This window comes from Lupinus angustifolius, unplaced genomic scaffold (genome assembly GCF_001865875.1).
Source record: "Lupinus angustifolius cultivar Tanjil unplaced genomic scaffold, LupAngTanjil_v1.0 Scaffold_21_120, whole genome shotgun sequence".
NCBI lineage: Eukaryota > Viridiplantae > Streptophyta > Magnoliopsida > Fabales > Fabaceae > Lupinus > Lupinus angustifolius.
The window spans coordinates 8,449-25,935 of NW_017719659.1; the positions used below are offsets into that span (position 1 = coordinate 8,449).

At 31.9% G+C, this 17,487-nt stretch overlaps 2 protein-coding genes across 2 annotated transcripts; both read left to right on the top strand.

The window, feature by feature from the left end:
- The first annotated feature begins 575 nt into the window (after positions 1-575).
- On the top strand, positions 576-9,797 carry LOC109338294 (histone acetyltransferase of the MYST family 1-like). Its single transcript, XM_019575495.1, has 9 exons — positions 576-954; positions 2,042-2,130; positions 2,643-2,705; positions 4,200-4,409; positions 7,440-7,508; positions 8,286-8,447; positions 8,788-8,881; positions 8,987-9,129; positions 9,397-9,797. The coding sequence occupies exons 1-9, from the start codon at positions 663-665 to the stop codon at positions 9,598-9,600; spliced, it is 1,326 nt and encodes a 441-aa protein (XP_019431040.1). The 5' UTR covers positions 576-662; the 3' UTR covers positions 9,601-9,797.
- Positions 9,798-13,753: 3,956 nt separating this feature from the next.
- LOC109338287 (protein RESTRICTED TEV MOVEMENT 2-like) lies at positions 13,754-16,974 on the top strand. The gene is made up of 3 exons (XM_019575483.1): positions 13,754-13,945; positions 15,572-16,123; positions 16,401-16,974. The coding sequence occupies exons 1-3, from the start codon at positions 13,813-13,815 to the stop codon at positions 16,895-16,897; spliced, it is 1,182 nt and encodes a 393-aa protein (XP_019431028.1). The 5' UTR covers positions 13,754-13,812; the 3' UTR covers positions 16,898-16,974.
- Positions 16,975-17,487: the final 513 nt, after the last annotated feature.

Here is a 17,487-nt window from a genome sequence, read left to right on the forward strand (position 1 = left end):
TCCTAGACCCTAGTCACATGCTCCATTTTTACACCAAGAACTTGTGAGATTTAGGTTAGACTTTGGATATGGTGTTTGGTCTCTAAATTAGTCCCTAAAACATATTTTACTTACTAGTATTAGTTCTTAAATATCCTAACCTATAAATTATATGATGGATGGCTAATATGATAAGAATTATATGTCCTAATAATTGTCTAAATTATTAGGAATGTTTGTTAACATTTACTAACTAAAACCACACTTAAAACTTGAATAACAAGAATCATAAAAGATAATGTAATTTGTGGGTAGTATAATTTTAAAGGGAGAGAAATATTATTATTTTTATACTATCATTGTATTATCAATCATTTATATTTTATTATTATTAACTTTTAAATATAAATAATGAAAATAATAATATATTGATCACATGTAAATATTTATACCGACATTTCATATATATTCTATTTTTAAAAATTAAAAGTTGAGTAAAGTTAAAAAACAATTAAAATACATTAATGCCAAGAAAAAAAATCATTTCCTCTAGGTTTTGTTTTGTTCCGGTGACAGTGACACCGTTCTCTTCCTCTTCATACTCCATCTTATCCACACATCTTCCATAAGAAAAATAAATTCAATAAAAAACAAAGCATCTTCGAGTTTTTCCTACACCGCCAATGGGTTCGCTCGAGCCACCGACCACTTCAGAAAACGGTTCCGCCCATCCCGCCGGCATGGGAAAATCTCAGTTCACCGACGGCGGCGGCGCAACCGTCCATCCGCCAGATACAGTGCCAGATCCCGATGCGTTGAAGCGGCGGAGATCGTCGGTGCTTCCTCTCGAGGTTGGGACTAGGGTTCTGTGCCGCTGGAGGGACGGGAAGTTCCATCCTGTCAAAGTAATCGAGCGCCGCAAGGTTCACGCCGTTGGTCCTAGCGATTACGAGTACTATGTACATTACACTGAGTGTAAGAACCTTTAATATTTTTTGTTCTTGCTCATTCTCAATTTGAATGAATTCACGGTTAGGGTTTTGGTTTTGATTTTGAAATTTTGTAAAAGAGCTGAGAATTGGTTGATGTATGTGTTGACTGAGGGTTTGTTAGAATGCAATTGATTTCATAAAAGGGTTTGTTGAGGTGCACAGTATATTCATACATTTTAGGGTTCTCTGTGAATTTGGATTTACAGAAACAGTACTTAGTGCTAAATACTTGTACAAGTGATGCTTGGTAAGAACTTGGATTCTTGCAAAAAATTACTTTTGAGTGTGGCAATATGTGGATTATGTTTTGAAGCTTTGTATTTTAGGGGTGTTGTATGACTGCCTACTTCTTTTCTTAGTTTGTTTTCCTCCTATTGTAGAAAAGATGGTAGAATTGTGTCTTAGGTGGTTTAGACATGTATGGAAGATATCAGTAGAAGCCCCCTAAGGGGAGTAGATCAAATAGAGGTTAGTCCAATTCCTAGAGGAAGGGGGATGCCAAAAAAACCATAGGCGAAAATATTAGGAAAGACTTAAAGACCAATGCTTTGTTGATGGACATGATTTATGATAAAACATTATAGCAATTGTTTGATCCACGTAACCAACCCCACCTAGTGGGATCAAAGCTTGGTTCTCGTTGTTTTCCTCCTAAAATTTGAATCTTTGATTTTATTGGTAAATATTGTTATTATGATTGAATACAAGAGTTGTTTGTTTTACCATTTTCTAGTTTCAAACATGACCCGTAATATATCAGTCATTCTTCCCCTTTATAGTTTGTTAAGCTTCTCCTATTTATTTTCTGTTTATGTTGGGGATTTGGAGATTAAAGAGGGGGAGAAACATACATTATACTTACTTTCCTAGAAACAGGAGTAAGATAGTGCCAGTGGTAAGTGGCATTTTCTAGTATTCTTAACAAGTACTAGAATAGAATAAACTTCCACTGTTTTTTATTAGGAACTGTCCTATGCCCTTCTGTTTCCGTGATGATTTTTAATATGGCACTGTTTATTGTAAGCAGGGATGCTAATAGCTTAGTCTTTTGTTTTTACCTTTTTTGGCAGTCAATAGGAGGCTTGATGAGTGGGTGAAGCTTGAACAACTTGATCTTGATTCGGTGGAGGCTGTTGTTGATGAAAAAGTGGAGGAGAAGGTAATTATTATATCTTTTCCGAATTGCTAGGCAGCACTTGTTTTGGATCCTATCTATTTCATTTGAAAGATGGATATGGTGGTTTTGTAGAAACTGGTGATGTAGTCTAGACATGTTAAGTGTTCTACAACCGAAACTACAAATGCATTTCCCTAATGGGTGGAGTCGACTACATGTATCACACAATGCCATTGTGTTGTGTCAACTATACAAAACCTAGTGTTAAGTTTTGTATTGTTCTTGATAAAACTATTTGTCTTCGTTGGTTTCTCTTTTGGTTGGCGGTGGATAGATATTAGAAAGTTCTTATGTCCTAACAACTTACAGTTCTTGGAAAAAAATTATTATTTCCATTGAATTAAATATACAGTTCTTGGAAATAAGTTCTTGCATGGACATTCTTGTCTTTAATATCATGAATGATACTTTCCTTCTTTAGTAAGTTTACATCTTATTTCAAAATACACACTATGATTGAGCTCACTCAGAATATTGAACATATGGTTTCTCAGGGAGCTTCAGGCTTGAAGATGACAAGGCACCAAAAAAGGAAGATTGATGAGACACATGTGGAGGTATTCAATGGTTACTTTTCAATTATAACATGGGCACAGGCTGTTAGACACAGATACAAAAGAAAAAAACCTGCTAGACTTTATGCCATTTTACTCTACCTTTTTATGCATTGAAGATCGAGTAGGTGCTATTTGAACCTGTGGTAATGGCAATTTGACATGAAAATAGATTGAATGCCACTAATTTGATAATTTATGCGCTGGCACAAATAGTTGTTTACAATGCTTTGGTTGAACTTGTTGGTACCAAATTAATCAGTAGTGCTGTTTTGAGGCACTATAGCACCAATGTGGGGCTGAGTGGCCTTTGGATCCTAGAGAAGCTGTCATGCTGCATATTTCCGTTGTGGCCTTGTGGGTGGCAGTTGTGGCTGAGATAGCGAGCAGATTGTGACTTGATAGGTGTGAATCATGGCCACTAGGTTGCAGCGATGAAGTCTGTATTTTTTGAATAAATCTCCTTTATATAGTTTTTCCCTCTCTTAAAGTCATCAAAATTCTACTATACCCTCATGTAAACTTGGCTAATCTCTTTCACCCTCACCATTTTCCACCAATTGAAGAGTTTCTGTTCTCCCATTGCTGAATGGAGAACAATCCTTAGGTATGCAGCTTGTCTCCTTTCTCACACAAGCACTCTTCTTTCTCCCAATACCCATTGCACATCACAGACTGGCCCTTCTATCCTCACGTATGTTGGTCCCCATCCCCATCACTGTTTCAGTTTCATCCAACAAGCTAGGCTACACTCATTCCACATTCTGCACTCTGTTTCAGCAACGTCCTGGCAAGTGCCATCCCACATCTGTTTCGGCAAATTTCCAGCAAACCCAGACCTGTTTCACTCAGCTTCTTGCTCTGTTTTAAATTCTGCACTCTCTGTTTTTCAGCATCTGTTGCCATGCTCACTTATGTTATGTTATGCTTTTTGTTGTTATCTATTATGCTTCAGATTAATGATAACTGGATCTTTAACCCACATATGCCCCCTTGCATAACCATGGCTGGTTCTGATTCTAATTCTAATTCTGTTTGTCTAGTCATCTCCTCACAATCCAGCAGGTTGGCCCAAATAATAGAAGCCTGGAATTATAAGATGAATTATGGTAAATTAATAGTATAAAAACACAACCCAGAGCAATGCTCCTTCACAGAATGTCATCTCTACCCAGACTAACACAACTGGAATTGCAGAATGATAACTTACTCTTACCCCGACTGCCTAATAATATACAAACAGTGCATAACCCCTCCTTTAACTGGTAACTTCCCAAATTACAAAACATAACTTACACATAACTGTCCCTATAGTCAGTAATACCCAAATTACTAACTCTATTTTTGTTTCTCCTATAATACACATACGTAATTGCTGGCCTAACTCTAGGATCTGCATTTCTACCAATACTTTATGCATTAGCAGCATTACTTCTGTTTGAAGCTGCATTTATGTTCTGTATATTTTAAATTCATGTGTCTGTTGTTGAATTATAGGGACATGAGGAGCTTGATGCTGCCAGTTTGCGAGAACATGAGGAGTTTACAAAAGTGAAAAATATTGCTACTATTGAACTTGGAAGATATGAAATTGAGACATGGTATTTCTCCCCATTCCCACCAGAATACAATGACTGTCTGAAGCTGTATTTTTGTGAGTTTTGCCTCAATTTCATGAAACGCAAAGAACAACTTCAGAGGCATATGGTAAGCTCTGCCTAAAATAATATATTTTCCCTTTATTTTGGAAAGTAGTTATTTTGTAGTGTGCTTCCTATCCATGTTTGAAGATGGGTGTACATCCTTATTAATGTCTTTGCTATATTTTGTATTCATTGCTCTTGTTTTTCCTTCTATCATTTTAATGGTTGCTCCAATTGTTGTTTTGTACAGTAATGTTATATTATTAAGTTATTTTAATTCTTATCTTACTGAGACATTGATCATATGCTTCCTCGCAATTCTAGAATATAGTTTGTTGAGATTTCTGTTTCTTTTGACCCTACTACTTATAATCTTACATAATGATACATCAAAAGGAACCAAGTCTTATCCTGTTATCCCACTAGGCCGGGGTTAATTAAAAGGATCGGTTGATAATCTAGCATAATGGTTTCAGAATCCAAAAATTTAATGATCTAGCATAATGGTTGTCATTTTAGTATCTTATTTAATGTTTTGTTTGAAATGCATTGGCTATTCTTTTGATCCCTGAGCCTTAGTTGTGCTTCTATGAATTTTTTCTATTGTAAGGCTTTTAGGAAGCACACAACTTCCAAGTAGACGTAAAAATCATAGTTCAATGAGAAGTGCACTGGCAATAGTTTAGAGGTACATCGTAGTATGTAGAATATAGTTCAGCAATAAGTGCACTGACAATAGGTCATAACTTTAGAGTTAAAATTTGGAGATCATACAATAGTGCAACTCTTACGGTTAGGGTATCTTGGTTTTATCAAACAAAATGTCAGAATGTAAACCATAGGATTCAAGTGATAGTCACATTGAAAAATCCTCGTTGGAAGAGCTAGCCCTATCATGCTATGTATGCTCCGGACTCAAAGAGGATTGTCTCTTGTGGAGGATACTTATGATCCCAAACCAAAAAAACCATAGGATTCAAGTTCGGTGATGAAATGGAGAAGTGCTTTAAGTGTTATTTGTGATGGGAAGGTGCCCTTTACTAGACAACTGTAAAACCTAAAATGTTGTTAGAATGTATGAAAGTATCTTAGAATATCTTAAATTGTCTTATAGAGAATATCCTTATTAGATATAGAAAGAATATATTATAGTATGATGATTATATCTTAGATTTGTTATAGCTTCTTAGATCTCTTAGGATTGAGATTAACTTATCTTATCTTTTATGATTGAGATTATTTTATCTTATATTGGAATTCAAATCCTTTTTTATGGTTTCACAGTTTCACCTATAGCTTTCATTGGTGTCTTCGTCTGCCTCTAATTATTGGGCTACCCTCCACTTATCATTGGCAATTTGGGCAAAGCCCATGGGCCCCGCCCGCCTACACTTATTGGGCGGGCATGGCATGAAAAATGTGTCCATCTGCCCTAAAATGCCCATCCAACATGCCCTTTCGCCCCCGGGCATTTCCGACGGGCAAAACGGGCGGCCTACAAGCATTATTAGATAACATATTGAACATCCAATATGTAAAAGTATATGTATTTTGTTAAATGTGAGAAAGTTTGTTCCATTTGTTATATATATATTTGTATATCAAATGTAAGAAAGTACTTTCATTTTCTTATTATGTATATGTATATGTTGTATTTTGTATATTATATATACGCATATGTCCTATTCATTTTTTATTTTGTATGTAGATTATGTACTATGCATATTTTGTATTATATATTACATTTATATTTTGTTTGTATTATTCCATTTGTATGATTGTTTATTATGATAAATATATTTTTATATTTGTATGTAAAATATATATTGTTTATTTTGTTTGAAATGCATATAAATTTGTATATATATTTTTTAGTTTTGTTTAGGGCGGCCCGCAAGCCCGCCCTGCCCATGTTTAGGGTGGGCAGGGCATGATATTTCATGCCCTATTTAGAAACGTGCATGGCCATGCCCACCCTAATTTAGACGGGTATTGTCTGGGCATGGGCAGGTGGCCCTAATTGCCAATACTCCCTCCACTTTATCTATACTTCTACATGGCCAAACCAATGAAGACAACTTTCTATTATCTTTGCTACCCCCTCTTTCTTTCCAATCCACTCATTTGTCCTATATTTTCTTGCGTGTTCACTTAGCTAATGCAACATTCTCATCTCTGCAATGTTGAGATTTTGTTCTTGTTTGCTTTTTACCACTCAATATCATTAAGCATCTGTTGAAATTGTAGGGTTTAGGTATAGAAGGAAATGAATGCTCAAAATAGCATATCTGTATTGATAATATTGTGAAGGATGATATGATTATGTGATACAAAAGACATAATACTAACCCATATTTATATCAATACTAGACTCCTAATTAAAATAAATAATAAAAGATAAGATAAAGTCTATAAGATCTATTAGGATTAAGATTACTTTATCTTATCTTTTATGATAAAGTCTATAAGTCTATTTTTTATTTAAACTATAAAATAATTAAATATATTAATGGAGAAAATTTGTTTTCCTACATAAGTTTTAGCGACTGAACTGCAGTTGTTCTCCTTATTCACCATGCATGAATGAATTTCTATTGATCATTACAGTTATGTCCGATGTAGCATTCTATTAGAATCCGTGAGCATTGATAAAATGTGAGTAGTGTCGAAAATGGAAGAAAACTGGTAAAATGTGAGTAGTGTAGAAAATGGAAGAAAACTGGAGAGTAAGAAAGAGAACTTTGTGTAGGAAAGTGTATGTTGACTCGTCAGAATTACATAAGCTGACTTATTGCTACATACTCTAATACATAAGCTGTTTTCTTAGCCATTTAAATTTACCTCAAATTAGGCTTGGTTTAGTTATATTTAAAATTTATTGTTGCTTTTATATGTCATTATTTGGTTGAACATTTTGAGGTTTATAAAATTGTAGATCATATGAAATAGAATGCCTCTATTAATATTTCTTACTCTCTCCACTTAAACAATAATAAACACAGAAGAAAGATGTCATAGCTTTTTATGCTCAATGCCAACTACTTACATACCATTGTTAACCCTTTTTACCCCCATTGTCTTCCTGTTCATGCAGAGAAAATGTGATCTTAAGCATCCTCCTGGTGATGAGATATACAGAAGTGGTACATTGTCAATGTTTGAGGTACATTTTTAAATCATGTTGTTCTCATCATTACGAGTTCTTCCTTTATTATTTTTCTCATTCTTTGCTTTCAGTTGTTGGCTTGCCCATTATGTTCAAGTTTTCGAGGCTATATTGAATTTTCAAATTCACATCTCACTTTTTTGAATTGTCAGATCTAATGTATATTGAAAAAAGAAAGCAAGCCTTTCTGTTAACTTGTTTGCTGATGCCCTATACAGTTGTACTTCATTTACTGAAACAATGCACATCCATGCACTATTTATATTCACAATTACTTATGATAAAACGTCAATATCTACACAAACCTTCATTTTACCTGGATGTGAATTGGTTTGCTAGGTGGAAACTACTTTCAAATAACTTACATGTTGGTTGTGTAACTTAATTCCTGTTGTCTAAATTTAAGCTTATCTATGGTCTCATGTCACTTTCATGACCCAACGGTTTAATTAAAGCCTCTGTTTTTTTCTTTTCTCATTTGAGCTTTAGATTTTGGGCTTAAGTGTAGCTAAACCATTAAAATAATAATAGTAATGATGATGAAGATAATAATCATAATATTGTAGTTACATCTCTTGAGGAGGATACCTTATCCTTGCCCTGGTTAGTTTTCCTCTCTATAACAATAATACTTATTCTTATGAAAAAAATAAGTAATGGCCATGTCTTATAAAAATCATGGGTGGGGTTGTTTTTTTCTTTGATATTTGTTCATATTTTAAGTCTTTGTTATATTTGTTGCATTTTAAATTACTATTGTATGTCCAAAAACAGGTTGATGGCAAAAAGAACAAGGTTTATGGGCAGAATCTTTGTTATTTGGCAAAGTTGTTTCTTGATCACAAGACCCTCTATTATGATGTAGATCTATTTCTGTTCTATATTTTGTGTGAATGTGATGATAGAGGATGCCACATGGTTGGATATTTCTCCAAGGTAATATTATTGTGTTACATTATTTAGATTTTAGGTTACCAATGAGATATTTTAAATTTTAACATTTTATAGCTGGCAATCCTATTTAACTTTTGTCTTTGGTCTAAAAGGCCTAAGACAACCTTTGAAGGAGCAGAACCATTTATCATGCAGTTTCTATGTAATATTATTATTTTCATTTTATGAGCTTCTAGCCTTCTACTTTAGAGGAGCTAAGCTTATCTTGTTCATTAACAGACTTTGTATTTCAAATATCTCATATCTCCACACTTCTATTCCTTATTATACTTATTTGTTTTATGTGATAACCTTGTTGATATGAGTACTTTTTATCCTATAGGAAAAACATTCGGAGGAATCTTACAATTTGGCATGTATTCTCACCCTTCCACCTTACCAAAGGAAAGGCTATGGCAAATTTCTAATCGCTTTTTGTAAGCTCTCTCCTTGTCAAATAAGCGTCTTCATATTTTCTTTTCATTTATATATTATTATGATAATGTGACCAAAAATCATTACAAAGTTCAAACGTTGAACAGCATATGAACTTTCCAAGAAGGAGGGGAAGGTTGGCACACCTGAAAGACCCCTTTCAGACCTTGGACTGCTAAGCTATCGAGGATATTGGACCAGGGTTCTCTTAGACATTCTGAAAAAGCATAAGGGCAATATTTCTATCAAGGTAATTATCATATTCACATAATCATAATCAACATTATTATCACATAGTTGCGTCATTGTTCACAATAGTACGAATACAATTTACTACTTTTGACATTCCATTTTCTCCTTCCATATCTAAACGATATAATTTCAACAAAAACACAAAAAAGTTGAACATGTAGCCATGTAGGAGCGAATGTGGTTTCCAGTGCATGATGATAATAGTAAAATGATGTTTACTTGTTGATTAATTTTCTATGGCATTAAAGATGTTGCTAATCTGCAGGAGCTGAGTGATATGACTGCCATTAAAGCTGAAGATATATTGACGACTCTTCAGACCCTAGAATTGATTCAATACAGGAAAGGACAACATGTCATTTGCGCAGATCCGAAAGTTTTGGATCGCCATCTTAAAGCTGCTGGCAGAGGAGGTTTGGAGGTTGATGTTAGTAAATTGATCTGGACTCCTTATAAGGAACAAAGTTGATCACCTTTAAACCAAAATGCTATGCTCTAACATGTTTTGTATATATAGATTTATAGGCTAAATTTCTTAGTTGCTTAAAACTTCCCATTTGGTATATTATGGGATAATGTATCATCTTCGGCTTGCAATAGGAACATTATAACTAATTGTCTTATGTGCCAAACCTTTGATATGTATAATATTTTGGTTTCTAATGATGACTACTAGCAGAAAGATTCATTCATTTCTGAATAATTCTGTTTTCTACTGTCTGACATTATAAATAACATGTAGAAGTAAGTATTTTTATGCTGTCAAGTGTCAGCACAGGATAATCTCATTATCCTATGAGGCACTCTGGTTTTTGTTTTCTTTTCATTCCAAATTTCTATTATTGTTGGTTTTGGATAAACAAAGTTATTTAGTAAGCCTTAAATATGTTTTTTTTGTCTTGAAAGTTAACTATTTTGGTTTTAGTTCCTAATTTTTTTAATATTTTAATCCTTAAAATGTTTTAAAAGTTTAATTTTAGTCCTTATTTGCACTTAAATGATGACATGACTCGTTATAATGTTGATGCATCATTACTTATTTCATCTAAATTTATATTTTGGAACATGTCTAAATTGATATTTTGGAACATGATCTAAATTGGTAAAATCCATTCATTTTGAGAGACAGAAGCATAATTAATCCTTTGAACTCTTTACAAGTATGTTTGTAGCTGTAGTCTATTGTGTTCTAATAGATTGCCATTGTTCACTAAACGAGTTTATTCTAAAGAAAAACAACATCCTTAAAAAGGTTATATGGCCTTCCCAACAGCCAAATCATCATGAGTCTGATGGCATGTGACAGTGCTCTCTAACCAAACAGTGAAGAAATTAGGTTCCTTTCTTGATTAAGAATATATTAAATTTTGGGGTCAGTATCTGTTGGGTTGCGACGAATAAAACTTGTCTCTTACCCGACTTTAAATATTGGTCGTGTTATTTTTTTGAACTTGAATTTGACTCTAGATTTGAAGTTAACCTGATTCCACATGTCTATTGGGTCAGCCTTTGAAGTTGATTCTAAACCCGATTAGATACAATGTATAATCATTTTAGTTCTCAATATTACTTATTATTATGAATATGTAATTTGATATATAAAATAATATAGAGTTTAAAATCTGTGTATTGACAGTGTGAAGTTTTTTTACATTGTCGTCAACATGTCATCCACTATTGATGTGTATTACTTTTGTTTGAGAGTCAATGATGATTAATAAATCAATGGTGAATGATTTACTAACAGTGTAAAAACTTACACTGTCATTGTATATATATTAAATTCAATAATATATAGTAGATATTTGTTAATTATGTATATACAAAGAAAAATAAGTGAATCAATGACACTATGGGCCAAAGAAATGACATTACTCTATACATATTTAATAGACAAACATATAATATGATAAATAAATGACTATAGGATACGTCGAGCCAAGTCATGCATATCCCTTGTCTTACCCTAAATATTGACTATGTCTAATTTTTGAACCAAAACCATCCACAGACCTATGAAACCCAATTATATTATGTTCGATTATAATCTGACCAATCTGGGTGAACGAATAGGAGGTCCTGCTCATCCCTAATAAAATTATTAATATTAAAATTTAATAGATTTTAATGATTTTGTAAAAGTAGATGAACTTTAATCAAGTCAAATTAAGCTAAAAAATAATAATTTCAAGTTGATCTTGGCTCCAGCGCCACATTATAGAAACTCAATTATACTCATCTTTAATAACTAGTGTTGGTTTAAGTGGTACAGACTTGATTTCCCTTAAGCAAGGTTTCGAGTTCAAGTCTCTTGGATAAAAAATATCAGTTGGGAGAGTTAGTCTCACATACATGTAGATATTCTTGGCTCGGACAGAATTTCTTCTAGTGCAAGGATACATGTGGGAAACAAAAAAAATTAAACTCATCTTCATCCGCTAAAAGTAGAAAAACTACGGTATTATATATATATATATATATATATATGTATATATATATATATATATTGTGTGTGTGATGATGAGAGATCGTTTATACCAAATTAAGTTACACTCAATATCATCCATTCATTTTCTTAAATCCAACGGATCAAATGGGTGAGTGAAATAAATGATGAGAGAAAAAGAGAAATCTTAAATAATTTTTAAGTTTCACCTATTTGGTTCGTTGGATTTAAGAAAATGAACGACTGAGATTAAGTATAACTAATGCAAGTGTGCAACTTAACTCGGGTATAAACGAATCTCTAGTATATATATATATATATATATATATTAGAATGAAAGAAATAGGATAATAAGCAAGGCTAAATATTCTCAACTTGTTCAACGACTTTAATTTGGTGATGGTGAACATTAGTGTTGTCCCCTCCCTGAGTATCTTGTAAAATTAGTGATATATATATATGTATGTTACATTATTTTTATGAAAAATATCTTACAAAGAGTATAATATCTATATACTATTAGTAAAAAGTTTTGTATATAGTCAACGAATTATTTATTATTCATTTGTATTATTTTGTTGAACAATCAATAATGATTGAAAAAGAGTGGTGGACGATGGATTGAAAATGTATAACATTTTTACACTGTATATAATTTTTCACAATATAACACATATATATATATATATATATATATATATATTTATTTATTTATTTAGAGCATTCATAATGATTGTTCTTAAAAGAATAAGAACATTTCTACTCTCTTATCCAATATGACATTTTTATTTCTTAAATTTTATTTTTAAAAAAAGAATAGTTCTTGATAAATAAGAACAATTTTATTCTCGGTGGGGCGAGATGACATTTATGTGTTGTTATGTACTTTATCTATTTTATGCATTTTATTTATCTTTTAATTTATTATGTTGTAATTTCTGTTATATTTTAAAATGATCTATAATATATTTTAACTAATGCAATATATTGTTTTATTTATTCGTGTCCAGGTAAATTAATTTTATAATTTACAACAAAAACATATATTTTTAGTTATAGTTTTTTATAATATATTATAGCGATTTTAATTTATTAATCGATAAATAAATAAATAATCTTATATTTTGTTATATTTATTCTAAAATATAAAAGTTTGAGTTAGATTGTAGATCTAAATAAGAATAAGAATTATGTTTGTCTTTACGTCAAAAATAGATATTATTCTTATTTTATAAAGAGTTATAATAAATTATAAAATAATATGTGAGACTTAAATAAGAATGAAAATTTTGTTTAATGATGTTTTTATATATTCCCTTTTCTATGTTTTCTGAATTTGTCCTTGATGATGATAGATAGGGTAGGCATTAGAAATCCTATGAAAAGCAGTGTTGTTAAAACTGTTTTATACCGGTCAGTTGAACTAGTAAACTAGTCATAATACCAGTACGATACAATAATTATACCGGTCATGTAATTGTACCGATCAAAATTGACTAAAATTAGTTATACCGGTCAGTTTTCAATTGAACTGTACCGGTCGTATAAACCGGTTTTTATTTAAAATTATTTTTTTAATGAAAATAAAAAAATAGTTTTTTATTGATTTTTCAACATTAATATATATATATATATATATATATCTAATTTCGTCGGTACGTGGTTTAATTAGTGAACCACCAGTTGAATCACTATACCACTGTATCAGTACTCTAAGCAGATTGATGACCAATATAATATTAATATTATTGATGAAAAGTCAAAAAGAAAAAAAAAAGATGGCATATATTATTCCTTAAATAGAAAAGTATAAAAGATAAAAAGTCAAACTATAAGTGTTCTAATTTCTCCACGTGAACCAAAACTGAAGTTGCCAAATTAATTAGCAACAAAATCTATATTGATAAGCAAGCCAATTTCTTTTCACATTGTGGACTATTGAAATTCTACATAAATATTATCATGGCTATGGCATTCCCAAGTGTATGAGCAAAACAAAGAACAATTGCTTTATTTGGCAAAGAAGTTATACCGAGACATGTGAAAAATCAAACCTAATTACATAACAAAACCAAAGAACACAAAAAAAGAATAGTCTCTTTAACAAGAAAACCTTAATGTATATATATATATATATTACCCAAATTATTATTTCACATAGGATTCTATATCTAAGGTGTTAAATAAGGGTTTGTACAAACCTAAGGGTACATAAGAATAAAGCATCAAAGGGTTATGGCTATGAGACAAAGATTACCCACTTTTATAACTCAACAACCTTCACTTCATCCTATGTATGAAAATGTTCTTCCTAAATCAGAGATGAAGGAAATAGAGGAAGCATATCTATTGCATATTCAACTTCCTGGTGCGTATACATATTTTTTTTTTTGGTTACATGCAAACCTAATAAATAAATATGTAATTAGGAATATTAGTAAATAAAAGTATAAAAGATAAACACTAAAAGTACAACTTTAGTGTATCATGTATACAATTGAAAAAATGTTATTATCATCTCCATATTATTTCTGCGATTCATATGTTGCAATTACGTGAATATATGAGGTTTTATTAAACTTTATGCACGTTGGTTAACCCTTTAAAATAAATTAAGTTAAACTGTTGTTAAAGGTGTTCACATAAGAAATATAAGAGTCCAATTTTTGGTAATATCAAGATTATCTCCCCACCCTTCTGGATAAGGAACTAATCTTTTTTGAGGTTTATGATCGCTTCTCTCAATAAGTATCGTTTTCATGGATCGAACCGTCGACATTTTGGAATCTTATATCACTAGATCAATACGTAATCTAATAGTTATGTGAATGTGATTTAACTAGGAGTATTTTATTAGAAATATATATTATTTTGATTCAAATCCAATCGGTAAGGATTAACTCAGCCTTTAAAATTGTGAATTCGATAGACATGAGTATCTTATTTACATTGACAGATAGTTTAATTCATTGTAAGGATTAAATAAAGTGATATTTCATATAATTAAACAATATAAGTTGTGGAAAAATATGAGCCAATGTGTGAGAGCTGATGTATTAGACCAATTTTCTTATAACAATAACTAAACCTTAATTTTATCAGCTAATAGTTGCCAAATTTAGGACTCGAGACAATGAGTGCAAATTATGATAAATGTAACATTATTAAACTCAATTGAACTGACTGGTTTGACCTAGAATGAACATTTAACTGGTTCGAGTTATTCATTTGATCAGTCATGAACTAAAATCATTATAAATCTGTTCAACTTGATTATTTTGCACATAAAGTCGGTTACTCGATCTGTCAAATCAGCCAAATCGACCGAATCAATCAATTTAAAAAATATCAAAACAAGATAAAGAACTTATGCTTTTAACTTATTTGTGATTAAGTTTTTTATTATTGAATTTTTGTTTGTAGTTTGTTAGCTTATGTTGTAACCAAATTATATTTGTTTAATTAAGATTTAAACTTATTTGTCCGCTTTTGTTGCGAAAAAACGTAAAAACTATGTTGTTTGACGATATTTTTTAACTTTTTTGTCGATTGTTTGATTAGGTACTTATATGATAGTAACATTTTTAAAATTGAAGTATAAAATTATTAAATAATATTAGATAATATTATAATTATTAAGATAAATTGATATAACTAGTCTTCTTAGTAACTTACTAATCCGATCATTGACCCGATTGACTCATCCCAAATTAATAACATTGATTTAGTATAAAATGTATCAGAATATAACATGTGAGTGATTGATGCAATTTTATATAGGGGTGCAATAAATTTTAGCTATTAGGAGAATATATACAAATGTGTACATTAATGCTATATGAGTGCATTCCTCTTTAGATAATGTTGGCTACATCTAACGACTACATAATGATACGTCATAAATCATCTTTTTATAATTCTAAATAAATACATTTTGCTCTCTAAGATACAATTTGTGACATGCATTTGAAGGTTGATGAAAATGATTGTGCAGGTTTTACAAAGGAGAGAATAAGGATCACATTTGTAGGCTCCTCAAGAATGTTGAGAGTTGCAGGAGAAAGACCAATTGTTGGTGGCAACAAATGGAGCCACCTCGACCAATCATATCCCATTCCTGAAAATTGTGAAGTTGAGAAACTTCAAGCCAACTTTGAGCAAGGAATTCTAACTGTTACAATGCCAAAGAAGCTTTTTTCACAAGTTACAACACCTAAACCACAAGTTAAAACAACCCAAGAAAATGTTCCAAACCCTTCAAAGAAACCTGTGGCTAAGGAATCTATTCCTCAAAAATCTACAACAAGTAGTGTGGGAGAATCTTACGGAGACATGAAAAGTCCTTCATTTCCAAGTACTGTGAAAGATTTGAAGGAACAAAAGGGTGTTCAGAAAGACACTCCTACAGCAAAGCCTGAAGATGATAAGAGATTGAGATATTTGGTCCCTTCAGAACCCTTCTTTAGGGATCCTAGACCTCAAAATGTTGAAGAGAAAACTTTGCAAAAAGCAAAAATAACAGCTGCTACCCCAAAACAACAAACAGGTATGATAGGGATGTTTGCCCTCTTGTCGATAAAAATGCGCAGCCTAGTATATGAGGCTCCCACTTATTGGGGTATGAGAGGGAAGATGTACACAGTCTTACCCTCACAAGCCGAGAGGTTCTCTCTGGGGTTTGCCTTCTTGTAAATATATTTTGTAAAATTAGTTGTGTACAACTGTTCGCAACCACAAATGCGGTGCAATGTCAGTTTTTTACTGTCTCTGTAACTGCATCGCGATTGCAATGACGGTTCTTATCAATGCATTTTGCCATGCAGGTAGGTCTGAAAAGGGGAAAAAGGAAATTGAGGCACAACCCACATTAATTATGGACTCCAGAAAGCACATAGATGAAAAGTTTGAAGAGGAAATCAGGCAAAAGACTATATTAGCAACAGTTAAAAAGCAATTAAGTGAAAAAGAAGAGAAGGAAAGTGTAACAAAAAAGGAAGTTAAAGAAGAATATAAGATGCCTTATAAGTCAAGAAATGTAGAAAAAGATATGGATCAGATGGCACTTTTTAAAGGAAAGGAAATCAGGACAAGAAAATATTCACCAAAGTCTTCTGTTCCAAAAGCTTCAGAGAAGGACACAATAGGGAAGGGAATCAGAGAAGTGGTTGCTTCTGCTTCAAAGATTCTCACAAGAATAGGAGAAGGAAAATTGAATGATGAAGAGAAACCTTTGGTTGCAAATATAGGTGCTGCAATTGTAGTAATTGTAGCATTGGGAGCTTATGTATCTTATAAGTTTGTCTCTTCTGGTAGAACCTAAAACAAGAATCATGGATGGTTTTAACTTTTAAGTATACATCATGGTAATAAATAATAAATAACTTGACACCTTTATTTATTTTTGTTATCAAGATTGACAAGTGACAAAAATTGTGAATGAATTTATGATGGAAAACAAACAATATAGAAATGAACACTAGACCAAAATCAATTTATGCAGTAAAATAGCTGCACAACAGTGTTTGTGTTGCATGCAGAAGTTATAATTTGCATGTAAAATTTGTAAAACCATTATTTACTTTCACATTTTAATTACTCACAACACTTTTATGGCCTACCTAATAGATTTTGGGCTCCTTCCTACGTGGAAAAAGACTAGTTTATTGAAAGCTCACTTGTACTACTTAACCTAATAGAGGGGGTCATATTAGAGATAGAGTGTGTATTAGGTTTAGGCAAGAGAGACAATAGAAAGGTGAGAGAGAAGATAAGAGAAATCAATACCGTTGGAGCTCAGAGCAATTGTTTTAGATTCATCACTACATCTCCGTTCACCGTTGGATCAGGGATAAAATTGGGCAGTAGGTTCACAACTACTGATACTTCATTATAAACAATTGAATCGGTTAT

Bases quoted from the DNA above. Each gene is read 5' to 3' on its own strand.
- LOC109338294 (XM_019575495.1), top strand. From the start codon at position 663: ATGGGTTCGCTCGAGCCACCGACCACTTCAGAAAACGGTTCCGCCCAT. The intron at 955-2,041 runs GTAAGAACCTTT...CTTTTTTGGCAG, and splicing joins CTATGTACATTACACTGAGT to TCAATAGGAGGCTTGATGAG. The intron at 7,509-8,285 runs GTACATTTTTAA...GTCCAAAAACAG, and splicing joins GTACATTGTCAATGTTTGAG to GTTGATGGCAAAAAGAACAA.
- LOC109338287 (XM_019575483.1), top strand. From the start codon at position 13,813: ATGGCTATGAGACAAAGATTACCCACTTTTATAACTCAACAACCTTCA. The intron at 13,946-15,571 runs GTGCGTATACAT...ATGATTGTGCAG, and splicing joins ATTGCATATTCAACTTCCTG to GTTTTACAAAGGAGAGAATA. The intron at 16,124-16,400 runs GTATGATAGGGA...TTTGCCATGCAG, and splicing joins TACCCCAAAACAACAAACAG to GTAGGTCTGAAAAGGGGAAA.